Source organism: Podarcis melisellensis, assembly GCF_964234715.1.
Source record: "Podarcis melisellensis genome assembly, chromosome: 6".
NCBI lineage: Eukaryota > Metazoa > Chordata > Lepidosauria > Squamata > Lacertidae > Podarcis > Podarcis melisellensis.
The window spans coordinates 86,715,014-86,733,491 of NC_138538.1; the positions used below are offsets into that span (position 1 = coordinate 86,715,014).

Sequence of the window (18,478 nt, forward strand, 5' to 3'; positions counted from 1 at the left end):
GCAGGCAATGGGACTTCCCCTGCTCCTCTCACGTGCCCCTTGAAATTGTTTTTGCAGGATTGGGAGAATCCCAGATCAGCACAGAGGGAGATGAGTGGGTGTCAGGAACGTGGCCCTCCAGAGCAGAGGGGAAGAGTTAGACTCAGAAACTGAACTAAGTGAACAAGGGACCAACTCTGCAGACGAGAGATGGCTGACAGAGTCGAGAAAGGATAGTTTGACCCCCCTTCCCGGGGAAAACTCAGTTAGATCTCAAGGAGAGGAAGAGTTGGAAGGCAGCCAGAGAGTTGCTAGACAATCAGTAGATAAGCAGAGGTCTGAGTCTTTGTAGAGTGGAAGTGGGGAGGGGGCAGGCCAGCCTCTCGATTCCCGTTCTAGGCGACTGGATAAGATCAGAAGGCAACGGAAGGGAAAGAGGGGAAAGGTGGGAGTTTGGCATCCTTCCTGCTGCGGGAAGGTGAAGATTCAGACTGACCAACTATCATAAATGCAAACAGGCAAGAAGCCGTGCTCTGGGTGTGTTTTTTTGTAAATAAACGTACATAAAACTGCCAGAGAGTCATTACTTCTTATCGGGGTTGGCTTGCCTGCCAGAGATCAATCAATCAAAACTTTATTAGCAAAGCCAACAGGCCACAGCTATGCAAGAATTAAAAATAAAGTAAGAATAAAAGGAAGAAAAGAACAAGCAGAAGGAGGTCCGTCAGATGAACAAGTCTGTCACTCAGATGGTGGCCCTCAATTTCACAGCTCTCTCGATGTACCTCGCGACCTTCTCTGTTATCTGACTATCCGTATCAGATAAGAGAGAATACAGTGTAGTGTCTTGTGAACGGCCGGGGTTGGAGAGAATGAGTGGAGTAATAATCTCATTCCTTAGGTCTTTGTAGAGGGGGCAGGATAGGAGGACGTGGGACACTGTTTCCGTGTTACCATCTCCACATGGGCAGAGTCGTTTTTCGAATGGAGTCTTTTGGTAACGACCTTCGAGTACAGCAGAAGGAAGAACATCCCATCTGGCCAATGTAAAGGCACGTCTATATTTTGGGATGGTTAATTTAAACAAATATGCAGCTGGAGAGTCAAAATGGGAAGGGGGAAAGTAGGTATACCATGGGCACAGTAATGATCAGAGATCATTACAGTGGGGATGGTTCTGTCTGGCAAACTGGCATTCTTGTTCATCACAGCACAATATAGAATTCCATCCCGTATAAATGATTGGCAATGAAGGATAAAGAAGTTAGGCTGTAGTTTATAAACCTCCATCCCTTCCCCACTGCAGTTACAATGTTGAGCTGTGGCTGTGGGTATCTGTACCCTAAACTAGTCCAGGAGGAACTGGAGACTGAAGCCAGAGAACAACAGGAGAAGCTACTGCTCTATAGACCAGATACAAGTAGAGTTTCCGCTCTATAGACCAGATCCTGGTATTTATACTCAAGGCTTAGGACAGCCCAGTGGCTCCATCCTGTTTGCCAGTTCTACATGACGTATTTTTAATCTTTGTTGGAAGCCGCCCAGAGTGGCTGGGGAAACCCAGCCAGACGGGCGGGATACAAATAATAAATTATTATATAGGTAAAGGTAAAGGTACCCCTGACCATTAGGTCCAGTCATGATCGACTCTGGGGTTGTGTGCTCATCTCACTCTATAGGCCGAGGGAGCCGGTGTTTGTCCGCAGACAGCTTCCGGGTCATGTGGCCAGCATGACTAAGCCGCTTCTGGCGAACCAGAGCAGCACACGGAAATGCCATTTACCTTCCCTCTGGAGCGGTACCTATTTATCTACTTGCACTTTTGACGTGCTTTTGAACTGCTAGGTTGGCATGAGCAGGGACCGAGAAACGGGAGCTCACCCCGTTGCAGGGATTCAAACCGCCGACCTTCTGATCGGCAAGTTCTAGGCTCTGTGGTTCACCAGATTACGAGTCTACCGCTCTTAACCACTACACCACACTGGCACATTGGTTAGCTGTTATGCATGGCATTTATTCTGCTCCAGCTGAAAACTTTTTGAAGTTTTCAATCTACAGTAGTACCTCAGTTTAAGAACAGCCCTGTTTACAAACAATTCAGTTTACAAGCTCCACAAAACCAGAACTAGTGTCCCAGTTTGCAAACTTTACCTCGGTCTAAGAACGGAATCCAAACGGTAGAAGGGCACTGGCGGCGGGAGGCCTCATTAGGGAAAGCTCGCCTCCGTTTAAGAATGGTTTCAGTTTAAGAACAGACTTCCGGAACGGATTAAGTTCGTAAACCGAGGTACCACTGCAGTGTTACGGCTACATTGATGCTAGCTGAGAAGCCATTGCCAAAATTTAAAGACATCATTTAAATATTATCAAGCATACCCACTTTGGGGCACTGCAAAAGTAAAGCTCAGTCATGCTAAATTTAATATCTAGCACAACATTACATGATTACTACAGTATATCTAACCGCTGCCCATAGTATTTTATATGTGTTATAAACTTTTTAAAGGGCTCGCTGTGCCCACACTATTAAAATGTTATGTCTGCCTTCATCCTAAATCAAGGGAGACTAGTATACTATGGAACTTGATCAATCCTTTTAAAACACATACGTAACTGCAAGCTCTCCATGCAAGAGGAGAAAAGCCAATGTAAATCTCATTACTTAAGATGCCGCTCTTAGTCAGTAACCCTTGGCTTGAAGATCATTTTGTGAAAGCATCAACATATTCTGCTCTGTTCCACAGTCATGTAACAAGAGATGGGGGGAATTAAGAGAAAAAACAAGCAATTTGGTCATTAAAGTTTGAGGCCCAAATTACTGAACTGGTGAAGTATGTGCTTGCAATGACTTAATGGAACTTCATGAAAAAGATTATGTGATAAAACTGACAGCAGTTTGCAGGACAGCATTACAGGAATCCAGCCTGCTAATTGATTAATTATATAGGGTAGAATTCTATGTCATGCTTTTACAAATGTTCCCTCTGCACAAGCATGTCAGCTTGCCAAACAGAATGATACCCTCAAAGGAATGTGGGCCACACACTTTCTACATTTTGGAAGTAGAAAAAACTACTACACAAACAGGTTTTCATTCCTGCTACAGTGGTGCCCCGCAAGACGAATGCCTCGCAAGACGGAAAACCCGCTAGACGAAAGGGTTTTCCGTTTTGGAGGTGCTTCGCAAAACGAATTTCCTATGGGCTTGCTTCGCAAGACGAAAATGTCTTGTGAGTTCCTGCGGGGTTTTTTTTCCTTTCCCCCCCTTTTTCCCAAGCCGCTAAGCCGCTTATCAGCTGATCCGCTAAGCCGCTAAGCCGCTTAACAGTTGATCCGCTAAGCCGCTTAACAGCTGATCCGCTAAGCCGCTAAGCTGCTTAACAGCTGATCCGCTAAGCCGCTAAGCTGCTTAACAGCTGATCCGCTAAGCCGCTAAGCCGCTTATCAGCTGATCCGCTAATCCGCTAAGCCGCTTAACAGTTGATCCGCTAAGCCGCTTAACAGCTGATCCGCTAAGCCGCTAAGCTGCTTAACAGCTGATCCGCTAAGCCGCTAAGCTGCTTAACAGCTGATCCGCTAAGCCGCTAATAGCGCTAATCCGCTAAGCCGCTAATGGGCTTGCTTCGCAAGACGAAAAAACCGCAAGACGAAGAGACTCACGGAACGGATTCTTTTCGTCTTGCGAGGCACCGCTGTATTCTTCTGTTTAGTTGCCCTCCTCTGCACATGTTCCAGATTGTCAATATCCTTCTTAAATTGTGGTGCCCAGAACTGGACACAGTACTGCAGGTGTGGTCTGACCAAGTGGTGCTATTACATTTCTTCATCTGGACACTAGACTTCTGTTGATGCAGCCTAGAATAGAATTAGGGTTTTTTGCTGCTACATCACACTGTTGACTCATGTTCTACTAAGACCCCCTAGATCCTTTTCGCATGTACTACTGGCAACCAAGGCATCCCCCATCTTGTGTTTGTGCAGCTTGTTATTATTGCTGCCTAAGTTGGTGCTGTGGGTTAAACCACAGAGCCTAGGACTTGCTGATCAGAAGGTCGGCGGTTCGAATCCCCGTGATGGGTTGAGCTCCCGTTGTTTGGTCCCTGCTCCTGCCAACCTAGCAGTTTGAAAGCACGTCAAAGTGCAAGTAGATAAATAGGTACCGCTCCAGCGGGAAGGTAAACGGTGTTTCCTTGCACTGCTATGGTTCGCCAGAAGCGGCTTAGTCATGCTGGCCACATGACCCGGAAGCTGTACACCGGCTCGCTCGGTCAATAAAGCCAGATGAGCGCCGCAACCCCAGAGTCCGTCATGACTGGACCTAATGGTCAGGGGTCCCATTACCCTTTAAGTTATAGAATCTTATGTTTGTCCCTACTGAAATTCAATCATCACCCTATTGAAATTTCAATCACCATCACCACCATCACTGTTACTCAAAGCACACACTAGCTTTTAAAGAAATATATTACCCCACAGGTTTTCAAAATGTCTAGCTGTAGGGTTCCTCTGTGTCAACTTTTAAATGCCTGCTGAAAATCATTCTGCTCCAACAAGTGTATACATCCCCCCTCATTGGTCTATTGATGTTTGGTTTTAATTTCACTCTGCCTTTAATTTGTTTTTAACTTTTAGGATTTCATGGTTGGTTTTATGTTTTTACATTGTTGTAAAACCACTGTGATATATCTTTATAACAGGGTGGTATATAAATATATTTTTTTATTATTGTTGTTGTTATAAATAATGACTTTTCTTTGGATGAAACCCCGTTGTTGCGCAACAAAATTGAGAAATGGCTACTTACTTGAAAAACCGTTCCATTCCCAGCTTGATCCCGTTTCTGCTAAAATACACAGTAAATGGTATGAGGCTGGCTACATGGCAAGGAATGTGACCTGGCTGCAGGTAGTATCCTGGGGTTTTCGTGGGCATGCTTACTTTGGGAGCATCTAGAACAAAAGCAAAAAAATTACAATTACAATTCTTGCAAATCTAACAGACAACAGCAGATCATGGGGTGGGGGGTGGGGCAGAACGCAGCAGAATGGGGATGAGGTGGAAAGAGGTGCAGGTGAGGCTGGGGGAACTGTGGGTTATCGCCTGTGACCCTGCAACTATGTTCACAAATATGAGGTACCGTATTTTTCGCTCCATAGGACGCACTTTTTCCCTCTTAGAAACTAAGGGGGAAAGTCTGTGTGTCCTATGGAGCGAATGCAGGGGGGAGGCAGGCAGGAAAAGCCCCCAAGAACCGCACACAAGCTCCACGCGTCTCTTACGGGCTTTTCCCCCAGGAGGGAGAAGGGACTGACGCGACCCGCCAGTCCCTTCTCCCTCCTCGTAGAAAAACCCACAGGAGCCGTGTGCTCCTTAAAGGGTGCGCGGCTCCTGTGGGCTTTTGCGGGAGGTGGGGGTATTGCCATAGCCACGCGCAGCCTCTCCAGCCAGGAGAGGCTGCGCAAGGCTAAAGAAGCCAAGGCAGCGAGAGCGATAAATCCCGCTCGCTGCCTTGGCTTCCTCTTTAGCCTTGCGCAGCCTCTCCAGCCGGGAGAGGCTGCGCTCTTTGCTCTTTGGGGCTGGGGGGGGGGACCCGGACTCCCCCCGCAGCCCCGAGAAGCTCTGGGACAATAATCCCCCCTTGATTTCCCCCTCTAAAAACTAGGTGCGTCTTGTCATCCGGTGCGTCCTATAGAGCGAAAAATACGGTACTCTCACCTGTTGAGGGCATTGCTACTCCCCACCTTAAAATGACTGCTAAAACAGCAATTTTGTGTGTCATGGGGACTGGGTGTGTGGAAGGGCTTTGGACAACCTCGCCCCACCCCAAATCATCCCTTAAATAGAGAAAGATGATTCAAATAGGGAACAAAACTTTTTAATATAATTTAATATAATTACCAGGAATAATGTTAGAAAACGAAACACTTGAGACTCTCTGGAAAAGGTAATCGTCTTTGTCATAACCAGTTATTTTAAGGAAAAAGGCTTCGTTCGGTGGAATAAACTCAGAAATGTTCCAGATTCCATATGGTTTCCTGTCAGGGAAATATTTCACGGGAAGGGTCTTCAGAAGTTCTCCAGTGATGCTTAGCAATTCTAGTCGGTCCACTCTAGCAGGAATATGGATCCCCGTAGTATTTAGCAGAATGTAGGTAGGTATTCCTATTGACAAAATGCAAATACAAACATTCCAATATCGTTCGCATTTACTCAGTTGTGTTGATTTTTTGAAGGGGATTTATCGGCCGCCCTTCACTAGATCCCAGGGCAGCGTACAGCAGCTAGAGAGCAAATATCTTGGCTACATACAAAATACAATCAGAAACAGCATAACAACCTTTGGGGCTGAAACAAGGACCAAGCACATATTAGCAGAAGTCAACATCATTTAGGAGCTGAGTGCTTTACACAAGTGGGGGAGAGGCAGGGAAGATATTGTTTAATTATCCCTTAGACAGGAGACGACTCCGAAAAGGTAAATAGGATCCAAATGTGAACTACTAACCTTGCACTGGTCTGCTGGAAGTCATTTTGAAATCTAATGTTGGACTTCTAGAAAACCCAGCCCGGAAGTCAATAGTACTGAGACCGGTGATACGAACAGAATGCCGCCCGCTACTTGATGTCTGAGAAAATATTGCAAAACATTTCATTGTGATCAGCATGTGAAGTTTTTCAGTCCCCAAGAGCTGGTATTCGTTGAATCGGTTTTGTGTTAGGGCTGCGATCCTACTATGCAATCAATGTCTCCGTGAAATAATGGAGACAATTTCTGTGTTAACAAAGTGAGCGCAGGACTGCAAGAAACATACATGAAAATAAAAGACTAAATAAAAATAGCAGCAAAAACACTTATCACCCTCCCAAGGTCAGCTTTTATTTGCAACGGCCAAAATGCAATGCCCCAGCCTATAGATCTATGAAATCTATAGATTTTATAGTTCTATACATATCATAGGCTTATACAGTGGCGTAGCGTGGGGGGTGCAGGGGGGGCCGGCCGCACCAGGCGCAACATCTGGGGGTTAGGGTTAGGGGGCGCAAATCCATGGGTTAGGGGGCGCAAATTACTTGCCTTGCCCCGGGTTCTGACAACCCACGCTACGCCACTGGGCTTATAGCTTGGTTTATTGTTTTGTTCTTAGATCTACAGGCCGGGGACACTGCATTTTGAGTAAAAAGATGGTGGTCTCACACTGTAGATGAGAACAAAGATTGGTTCCCATTCAAAAGGAGCTGCTCAGGGGCTCAGTGAAAAGGATGGGCACTGGTGACATGGCTGTGTCGGGCTGGTGAGGGGCTAAGATCCTAGTCCCTTCAGCCAGCGCCTGACCTGTGGGTAAAGTTTAAGCACACTTTATATGATATGATAATCTTGATTGTCATTGTCCCATACAGAACAACGAAATTGAAAAAAAAATCCTTAAGACATTCAAAACCTACAAGCCTGCTATCCCAGCTATCCCAACCTGGTTAGCCCTCTAAAAACTCTGATAAAGGTAAAGGTAAAGGTACCCCTGCCCGTACGGGCCAGTCTTGACAGACTCTGGGGTTGTGCGCCCATCTCACTCAAGAGGCCAGGGGCCAGCGCTGTCCGAAGACACTTCCGGGTCACGTGGCCAGCGTGACATCGCTGCTCTGGCGAGCCAGAGCCGCACACGGAAACGCCGTTTACCTTCCCGCTGGTAAGCGGTCCCTATTTATCTACTTGCACCCGGAGGTGCTTTCGAACTGCTAGGTTGGCAGACGCTGGGACCGAGCAGCGGGAGCGCATCCTGCCGCAGGGATTCGAACCGCCGACCTTTCGATCGGCAAGTCCTAGGCGCTGAGGCTTTAATCCACAGCGCCACCTACCCCGTTTTTAAATACAATATATTCCCATAAAGATTCCTTACACTGTGTTTAAAACCAAAATCGCATTTGGATAGCAACTGTTTCTCAGGCGGCTAGTCCTAGTCTTTATAACCCTGTACCTTCTTCCAGAAGGCAGAAGCTGAAAGAGATCATCTCTGCAGCTTTCTTATGGCACCTTGAAGCATAGATTTGATCCAAGGTGGGAAGAGTGCACCCAATTATTCTCTCCGCAGTCTTTACAACCCTGGACAGCATTGTTTTTTCCCTGACCGTGCAGCTCCCAAACCACACACACAGACCATAAGTTAATACACTCTCGACAGTACAATGGTAAAATGCCATCAACACGTCCTTTGAGAGATTGTTTTTCCAGAGGAATCTTTGCTGTTTTCTCCCCAGGTTAGGTCATCAGGTCTTTGCTGTTTTCTCCCCAGGTTAGGTCATCTCTCAACTCCATTCCCAGAAATCGAAACACCGAGACCTGTTCCACACACTTCCCCTCAATAATAAGTGGCTGAATATTCAATTTACATTTCCTAAAGTCCACAGTAGTCTCTTTGGTTTTCTTTAAGTTAAGGAGTAAGTTGTTTTTCCTACACCACTCCCCCAACTGCTCAACTTCCTTCCTATAAGGGAGTAGAGGGAAAGTCACACGCCTTGGCCTTGTTGTAAACAAAAATTGCCCTTTTCCCTTATGGGGTATCCAAGAGCCCATATAGAGTCCTTACATAGGTTCCCTATTGGTAGGAGAAAATAACAGAGGCCAACCAGAGAATATTGAGAAGCAAAGCAGCTAGTAAGCTTGATCTTTATTGAACTGTTGCAACAGGGTGCTCCCCTCACCCGCAGGAGAGGAGGAGGGACCCAGAAAAATGGCGCGCAAGGCCTTATAAAGACTTTTGAAATTGCCACCCTCTAGATCAAGACCACCCCCAGAAACATCATACATACATCACAGAAGGGGTGTAACCTAAGACCACCCTTCAGATACATCACACCTACATCACAGAAAAAGCGGTCTAAAACAGAAATTTGAATGTTGTTTTTCTCCTGTCCTTGTTTATCTCCTGTCTGGCAGGTTACTTGATTGGATTGCCTGGGGAGCCTGGCCAGTCTTTTGTAATGATAAATACTTAGTTCCTGGGCCAGGTCACAGGCTCACACACTATTCAAACACAGACATACCCTTAAGACAGGATTTGTGAAGGAAAAGACGATGGGGCGGCTTTTCCACTTTGACCTTGCAGAGAAAACATTTGCTCAGTTTAGGAATCAAAATGGCTTCAGGTCGGTCTTCCTGTGCTGATCTATGTACGTGCGGTTATGAACATTACCATATATCTAAGACCTCAAAATTCCTATCACAGCCTGCTTCTCACATCATGCTGAGCTCCCAGGTGGGAGATCACAACCACTCCTCTTGCCTTGTTTTGCTGCTGAATTATGCTGAACTAAACCATGGCTTGGCTTAGCAAAGCTTGGTTGACCATGTGTGGCTAGTCTGGAGAGAGCTGAACCACAAGGCTGGGTTCGTACAGCCCTTGAAACGGAGCCACAGCTCAGCTCAGCATGGCTCAGCAGCAAAACAAACAGGGGGGTGCAGAATCTCCTACCAAGGAGCTGGATTACTTACACACTCATGCTAAGTCATGGTTTGGCTTAGCATCACTTAAAAACCAGGCCATCCACTAACTGCAAGAGAAGGACTCCCGGCTATACTAGGATTAATTTTGAAGCCTCAAATCCCGATCTAGTCCTAACATGTGGAAGAAGCCCTGATCACCGTATTATTAAATCACATCAAGTTAGAAAAAGAAATTAATATGTTCAGTTGTTTTGTCTAGCAGAAACAATGCTCAGCAAATATTAAAAGAAACAGTTGTTTTCCATAAAACTACTGCTTAGGCAATTCACTCCCTCCAGGCACCCTGAGAAATCAGTCTGTCTTTATTGGAAAGCCCATATTTATTTCTATTACTTAGCCTTTCACCTCCGTAAAATCACCACCCAGAGGGTTTTCTGGCATAGGCCAGCTGCTGTCAAGATCAATGGATTAAAGAACATTATTTCTTTTTTTAAAGAGAGTGCCAAAAAGACTCCTGTTATCATGTGATAATTAGCTGTTAAGTGTTAGTTGGGCAAATGCAGCAGTGACAACAGATCCCTTTTTACAGTTTTATACAACATCTGCATAGGAAATTTATAATGGGATTAAACGTTTTAAGTAAATTTCCTTTTTTCCTTCATCAGTTGATTTCAGAGCTTTAATGCAAACTTAACAGGGGAAATAACGTGCTCTGTGTAATTGCTTGGATCCCAAAGAGCTACACAAGTTTTTCCACATGCCTGGTGGGGGTGGGGTGGGTGGGGACTTTTAGCCTTCATTTTCTAAAAACCCATGAGGTAAAATAAGCCACTTTTGAAACAGGTAGTCCTCTCAAAATCAGTTTGTGATACAAAGCAGAGGAGGGGAGGTATGGTCGGCAGTTTGAATGGCAATATTGAAAACTCACTAGGCATTCCCAAGTGCTTGAATCCTGGCCAATACTCCTATGTTACAAACTTAAGCATCCCTAGTACAGGGTAGCAGTAGGAGATAGAAATTAGCAGAAGCTTTGAGATGGTAAACGAAACTGTGCTACCTAAAATGGGAGACCTCATATTAAATGCAGCTCTAATTATGGTATTCTTGGCAGGAATACTAGAGTGGCTTGCCGGTTCCTGCTCCAGGTGCTGGAGAAGACTCTTGAGAGTCCCATGGACTACAAGAAGATCAAACCTCTCCATTCTGAAGGAAATCAGCCCTGGGTGCTCACTGGAAGGACAGATCCTGAAGCTGAGGCTCCAATACTCTGGCCACCTCATGAGAAGAGAAGACTCCCTGGAAAAGACCCTGATGTTGGGAAAGACGGAGGGCACAAGGAGAAGGGGACGACAGAGGACGAGATGGTTGGATAGTGTTCTCGAAGCTACCAGCATGAGTTTGACCAAGCTGTGGGAGGCAGTGGAAGACAGGAGTGCCTGGCGTGCTCTGGTCCATGGGGTCACAAAGAGTCGGACACCACTAAACAACTAAACAACAACAACAATTATGGTTTGTTGATGTCACACCAAACCACAGTTGAGCTTTTTTTAAACCACGGCTTGTGCAGCGACCAAATTGAGGCAATGTTGAAACACTGGATACAAGTTTGAACTTTGCAGACCTCATGTGAGCAATGTTAGGTTACCTGAATTTTGGTTTAGCATGAACTTGATTGCAACAGACAAGAGAGTTTAAAACTATAACCATTCAGATTTCTATCCACAAGGACTAAAAACGCTGGTCAGCATTTTTATGAATAAGCAACACCCACCCACCCCTTATAATGAAAGAAAAACTCTTTCAATTAATGTAAGAAGCAATTAAAGTCATAGGAATTTTATTCTTCCAAAAATTAAATTAAAAGGTCTCATATACACTGGATTTCATGCATTTTTTTGTCATATATGAAACCGCAGTCTGGCTTGGTGTGCTGTTTAGTTTTAAGAAAGTATTATATTTTGTTTATAAGTTACTATAGCTACAGATGGCTTTATATTTCGTGGAGGCTTCAAAGGGTGTAACTCATTAAGCTGGGTTGATTCTGTCTTGTATTATCGTGACTTTTCACTTAATTGGCTGAAATTTGCTTGGGAAGCTGTGTGTGAATAGCAACAATCACGATCACAGTCCCCTTCTGAATAAATACAACATTCAGCAGAGAACTCTCTTCTTCACAATGGTTGCAATCCTGCACACAGTTGCAACTGAATCACTCTCACTCAAATCAGTGGGAGATTTAGCCACATTACTGTGTGTGGGACTGTAGCCAATCAATGCAAATACTTCCTGTTGATTCCAGATTCAATTCTTTCCCCCCATTTTTCTTTCTATCCTTAAACAAACGGTCCATTTAAACCTGACTGGCCTGAAGGTTTCTTCCAACAAGAAGACAGTCAGGCCTTTCTGTTTTGCTTCGTTTGCCCTTTGAGTTCATATGCAATTGCATCTGTTCCCTGTTGGTGGAAAACAAAAAGTAAATATATAAAAGGATAATTCCTTGATGGCAAAATCTAGGTCTCAGGCAAGTACTCCCTGGTGAAAGAACCCCAGCAGAGATTTAAAATCACAAAATATGCATCCAAGTAGTTTGATAGATCTTTAAAATATGCCCTTGTGAGTTCCTTCCAAAACTTCCTTCTTCCCTTAGCATAGCAAAAAGACCACACATTTGGCAAGTTAAAAATGGTTTACTTACAAACTCTTCAAAGGTCAGGTTCATGTGCTGTTCCATACATCAGTCGGAAAGCACAGGCAGTAAAACCCGACTTTGTTACTGTGGTGAAAGTTCCTAATAGTGGTATAGTAATGACTTGTGAGAGCCATGCGGTCTGAGCTTAGAGCAACAAATGTAGCGTGTGAAAATGTTTTAGTTGGTTGTTCCATCTTAGCTGCATGCCTCTCACATCTCAGTCTTCTGTTCCTACACCAATAATTTAGGAATGTCACTAAGTCAAGCTTTACTGCTTGTGCGACTTTCTGAAGCACAGGAATCAGATCTTTGGAAAGTTTGTCATCTTGGCTGTGAGTCCTGGAAGACCTGTTCCTTGCCTTGTAGGCCTTTTCCCACCTGGCCTGTTACCCTGACAGACTCCAGCTACAGGGTCAGTGACACCAGCTACAGTGAGGCTGCTGTACAGACTCACTATTCTCCATCCCAGGGTTCCTGAGGTCAACAGCTGGAGTGCAGCTAGCAGAGGGTACCAATGCTCTCTTAAATCATCCCAAGCTTTTGAATAACTATTGCCAAGTCCCCATCTTTTGATGCTGATTTTATACAGATTTATAGTCTGATTTAGTCTGATTTATCTTGCTCTCCTCTTTCTTTCTTTTTGGAGCCAATGTAGAATCAGTGTCTTCCTAACTATGATTAACTGGCTGATAGTGGGTTGTGAGATCATGAGATTCCTCTCATTTCCATGGCAAATTCTCCCTTCCAGAAAACACTCCTCTGTTGTCCTGAGACAGATGGATGCCAGCACAGTTATCTCCTGCCTCTAAAAAAGTAAAGGTAAAGGATTCCTGGCCAGTTAAGTCCAGTCAAAGGCAACTATGGGGTTGCGGCACTTATCTAGCTTTCAGGCCAAGGGAGCCGGCTTTGACCACAGACAGCTTTGCAGGTCATGTGGCCAGCAGGACTAAACCGCTTCTGGCGCAACGGGACACTGTGATGGAAGCCAGAGCGCACGGAAATGCCATTTACCTTCCCGCCGCAGTGGTACCTATTTATCTATTTGCACTGGCTTTTGAACTGCTAGGTTGGCAGGAACTGGGACAGAGCAACGAGAGCTCACCCCGTTGCGGGGATTCAAACCACTGACCTTCTGATTGGCAAGCCCAAGAGGCTCAGTGGTTTAGACCACAGCACCACCCACATCCCTACTGCCTCTACGGCCATCTTGCAACCCTCCCAGGTAAGAGCATGGACCCACTTTAACCTTGATGCTCACCAGAGGCCAGCCGATTACAACCCATCACACTATCTGACCTTAACTATACTTTAGAGATACATCTGCATCACTTTAATATAGTTAACTATCACTTAACTAGGCTCCTAAATCTGCTACATACGAGGAACCAGGTTAGACTTAACTGTGTTTAGTGACATATGGCCACAGTTAAGGTGGGAGGGCAGGATATGCAAACATGCAGCCCATACTTGTCTTCCAGATGCAGGGCAGGAACAGCAAATCCTCATCAACCTGGCTGCCCATCTGTGCTGCATTTTCACTTACTCCAGAGAAGCTCAATTTCCCCCCTTTCCCTTCTGAGAAACCCAAACATTTGAGATCCTCCAGATCCACCATTTATTGTATTGCAGAGCTGGCTGTGATGTTTAAAGGAGTCTTTCCTACAGGAAGACTGATGTATGTGGGGAAAGGGGAATGTTAGGAGGCCTAGCTAACCAACAGGAGCATTTAAGTAATTATAGCTTAGAAGAGTTGGCTGCGCAATCCTAAGAGCACAAGGCAGCAATGGCGTGTGGAATAATTCTGTCATGCTTGTACCTCCCTTTTGGAACCTCGGCACTAGCCACAACTATCGTCTGGAGAGGACTTCCTGCTGTTCAGAAGTACACAACAGAAGACATCACATTTGCAAGTTATACGAGGATTTGCTTAATATGCACATCAACAACATTTCTTCTGCTTCCTTGGGGTGGTGACAGGTCACACTTACACTTCCACCCCCACCCCAAAGAAGCTACAAGGCACAGAATCAAAATTACCACCCTAGGGCTTCATTTCCTTAAATTTAATCTCCTTTTTTCCTTGCCAGACATGCGAGTGTCGTGACAGCTTTGATCCCAAGCACTGTGGGGGTTTTTTAGCCCCTTTCTGCAAAGAAAGCAGCCAACTGTGGGCTGGCTACTACTCTTTAGAGCCAGGCCATCTTGACTTAAGCTGTGCAAAGGTTCAAAAATAAGAAGAAACCAATCCTACATGCTAGAGCAGGCATAGGCAACCTCTGCCCTCCAGATGTTTTGGGACTACAACTCCCATGATCCCTAGCTAACAGGACTAATGGTCAGGGATGGTGGGAATTGTAGTCCCAAAACATCTGGCAGGCCAAGGTTGCCTATGCCTGTGCTAGAGCATCTCATCAAGATGGTCACAGCATTTCGAAAACGAGGGGTTAAATGTCCTCACATTACTGTTATAAAAATTCTAAGGGCTCAAATATAAAACAAAATGTTTGTAAGTGCACAAGGTAAGAACACATACGTAAGTATATAAACCACACATCTGAAATTTACAGGAGAGTAATCCTGACGCCATCTTGACTCGTGATGACCCCAAGTATTTCCTCAGCAGAAGGAAATACCTTGGAGAAACCTTTCCCAGTAGTTATTTTCACCTACAAATCCTGTCTTAAAGGGCATATTTCATGTATGAATAGGGTATGCCTGCGACCTGGATTCAAGAACTAAGGTATGTGTCATCTCAAAGGAATGGACATACTGGCCAGGTAAGATCTTCCTTGCTTTCACTGGATCCCGTCTCCACTCAATTTTCTCTTACCAATAATGGACTTAGGGGGACACTGAATCCCCAAAACCAACAGTTATAAAGAGCCAATTTTAGCATAAGGCCCCAAACCATGGTGGAAGAGAAGAAAGAGGACTTCATCCAAACTTAAAAGGATTGTGTGTGATCAAATGTTACTGCAGGAACCCTGTTAACACAGCTTTTGTATTAAAAAAATGCATCATGCACGAAGGAAATTGATCGCATCTTTTCTACAGGGAAATCACCTTAATTGTCCACGTTCCGGGCGCTGGTTCTTTTATGTTCACTACTGTTGCAGAATTTTCAATATTCAGCAACTCATTCAAGCCAGATCCTTTCTTTATGGGCTTACCTACAACACAGGCAAATAAGGAAGAAGCATTTTATTTTTTAAGTGACCTCAGCGATGCTCAGATTGCCACACACATCCACATACCTTGAAAACCTAGTACTTAATAGCGTGAGATTCTTGTCAATGATCAGTGCAGAGATATCCAGTACACCACAAGCCAAACCAATCTGGCTATTTTGGCTTTCCCCCAGTTTTCTAAACATTCTTGCAAAAACCGGAATCGCACAAAAGCTGATTCTGTCAACTCTTATAGGTTTCACATCGGACCATCTTGCATTAGACTAAATTCCTACAAATCGGGGAATCCCCAAAAAAATGGCAGGCAGGAAGAGAAAACTGCATACAACAGGCATGAAATTCTGGGTTGGAGACCTTGTCCAGACTTACCCTGTATCATCAAAGGAACTCTTTCGAAAGTAAATATACATTCTTCCTATAACCCATCGTTCTTCCTTCCCCTTTCTCTTCTCCTGGCTTGCAATTGGGGTTAATAGCTGGCTGGACCTTTCTCTCTTTCTTCCCTTCCTATCTTCCTGATTTCTCAGCCTTTCTTGAGTTGGGGCAGTCTTCCTCCTTTGTTCCCTAACTCCTCTGTACCTCTTTACCCTGTCTATATCTCCTTTGAAATGGACTTCCTCATGCTTCATCTGTCATCCCTGGCCTTGGTAATAGGAGCACATTCATAAAGAAAGGTGTAGTGCCCTTCATTTTGTTGATGTGTGCGCAGCATCTACTCTTGGTTTTTCTTCTTCTTTTAATAGACCTGCAGCAGAGTTTCCTTTTTAACTGAGTATCTTTATTATTTACAAAAATCTACATTGGTCAAATACAAATAAAATAACACAATCCTTTCCTCTTCCAGCCACCCGGCCAGAGATCTAATGCTGACTCATGCTCATTGGCACACTGACACTTTATACCAGTGATGGCCAAACTCGGCCCTCCGGCTGTTTTGGGACTACAATTCCCATCATCCCTGACCACTGGTCCTGTTAGCTAGGGATGGTGGGAGTTGTAGTCCCAAAACAGCTGGAGGGCCAAGTTTAGCCATCACTGCTTCACACTGACCCTTGTTGATCACATGTCCTTTATAAAGGCTCCTGTTGCTGGGTAGATTTTTCTGTTGCCTAGCAACCTGTTCAAGACCAATTCTCAACTTCTTTCTAGAATATTCCAACACATTTGTGCTCTGGCCCCATGAATTGCTCCCCATGAATTTGTCACCTAGAGTGTCCCAATGTAAAGGCCAGGAATGTACAGTGGCTGTGTCCAAACACTTTAAAGACCCACCTACTCTACAAATGTGTATTGTTTTCTTGTCACCTACTCCCCAGGATAATCCTGAGAATTGCAGTTTGTTAAAGTGCGGAGAATACAGACCCACCGTTGCTCTTCCTTTGAGAAAGTGGGACAATAATAACTCACCTAAAGGATCATGGACTTCAATAACTGGAGAAGGACCACTCAGGGACACTGTAACCTCTTTCAAACTAGGATCAAAAGGGATTTGCCAAGCGTTCACAGCTGAAGTCAGGTGGTCTGTCGATAAGAGATGGACTTTGGAAGCTTGCACGGCTTCTTCGACCCATTTCAACACCTGAAAGAGAAGATAATGCTATGAACAGCTTCCATATTATAGTCCACTGGATGCAGGCCTTGCTTTGCAGACCAGTAACACTATGAAATATCAACAACCTCAGATACGCAGATGACACAACCTTGATGGCAGAAAGTGAGGAGGATTTAAAGAACCTTTTAATGAGGGTGAAAGAGGAGAGCGCAAAATATGGTCACTGGGCCCATCACCTCCTGGCAAATAGAAGGGGAAGAAATGGAGGCAGTGAGAGATTTTACTTTTTTGGGCTCCATGATCACTGCAGATGGAAACAGCAGTCACAAAATTAAAAGATGCCTGCTTCTTGGGAGAAAAGCAATGACAAACCTAGACAGCATCTTAAAAAGCAGAGACATCACCTTGCCGACAAAGGTCCGTATAGTTAAAGCTATGGTTTTCCCAGTAGTGATGTATGGAAGTGAGAGCTGGACCATAAAGAAGGCTGGTCGCCGAAGAATGGATGCTTTTGAATTATGGTGCTGGAGGAGACTCGAGAGTCCCATGGACTGCAAGGACAGATCCTGAAGCTGAGGCTACAATACTTTGTTTTTTTATTTATTATATTATTATTATTATTATTATTATTATTATTATTATTATTATTATTATATTATTATTATTATTATTATTATTATTATTATTATTATTATTATTATTATTATATTTTTACCCCACCCATCTGACTGGGTTTCCCCAGCCACCCTGGGCAGCTCCCAACAGAACATTAAAAACACAATAAAACACTGAACATTAAAAACTTCCCTATACCACCAGTGCAATGCAATCCTATGTAGCCATACTCAGAAGCATGTCCTACACTATGGTCAATGGCGCTTACTCCCAGGTAAGTGTGCATAGGATAGAAGACTTAAGGCCTCAAAAGCCAATACACTCTGGATTTTTCCAAGCTCTACCTTGAGTCTACCTTGGACAGTTAGCTCTCAAAACATTTGTCCAAACCAGGGGTCAGCAAACCTTTTCAGCAGGGGGCCAGTCCACTGTCCCTCAGACATTGTGGGGGGCCGGACTATTTTTTTTTGGGGGGGTGAACAAATTCCTATGCCTCACAGATGCATTTTAAATAAAAGGGCACATTCTACTCATGTAAATGCATTTTAAATAAAAGGACACATTCTACTCATGTAAAAACACGCTGATTCCTGCACCATCCACAGGCCGGATTTAGAAGGCAATTGGGCTGGATCCAGCCCCCGGGCCTTAGTTTGCCTACCCACGGTCCAAACTGTCTGGTTCTGTCCCTCCAACGTATCAGATTCCTTTTGAGTTTCACCTTGGGACTTCCCAGGCTTTGCCCAAACCTGCCTTGGTGCTTCCTGTACTGGATCCAAGCCTTGGAGCAGCTCAGGAGACCAGCATTTTTACAGTCCAGTTCATGGTTTTATATTTTCCCTGCAGCTGCCAATGCACTCATTGCTAAAAAGTCTGTGCAAAAGTTGGCAGGTCCCAGTGCGTGGAGCTTTGTACAAACTGTTTTTTCAGTTTGGGTTCACATCCCCTGGGTTCGCAATGCAAAGCTTGAAGGATGAAAAGCTTCACCAAACTCCCTGGATGTGAAGTCAAAAAAA

General features: G+C 44.7%; 1 protein-coding gene across 4 annotated transcripts in view; it reads right to left on the reverse strand.

The window, feature by feature from the left end:
• The window catches only part of HMCN1 (hemicentin 1), a 301,360-nt gene that overhangs the window by 209,174 nt on the left and 73,708 nt on the right, over positions 1-18,478 (reverse strand). For all 4 annotated transcript variants that reach the window (XR_014169289.1, XM_081914788.1, XM_081914789.1 and 1 more), the window contains 5 exons: positions 16,703-16,874; positions 15,171-15,277; positions 6,485-6,605; positions 5,878-6,141; positions 4,784-4,928 (listed from right to left, as the gene is read on the reverse strand). Coding sequence is in view for 3 of the 4 variants with exons in the window: in XM_081914788.1 (XP_081770914.1) it covers positions 4,784-4,928; positions 5,878-6,141; positions 6,485-6,605; positions 15,171-15,277; positions 16,703-16,874 (809 nt within the window). In the remaining variant the exon portion in view is untranslated. The remainder of the gene's footprint in view (positions 1-4,783; positions 4,929-5,877; positions 6,142-6,484; positions 6,606-15,170; positions 15,278-16,702; positions 16,875-18,478) is intronic.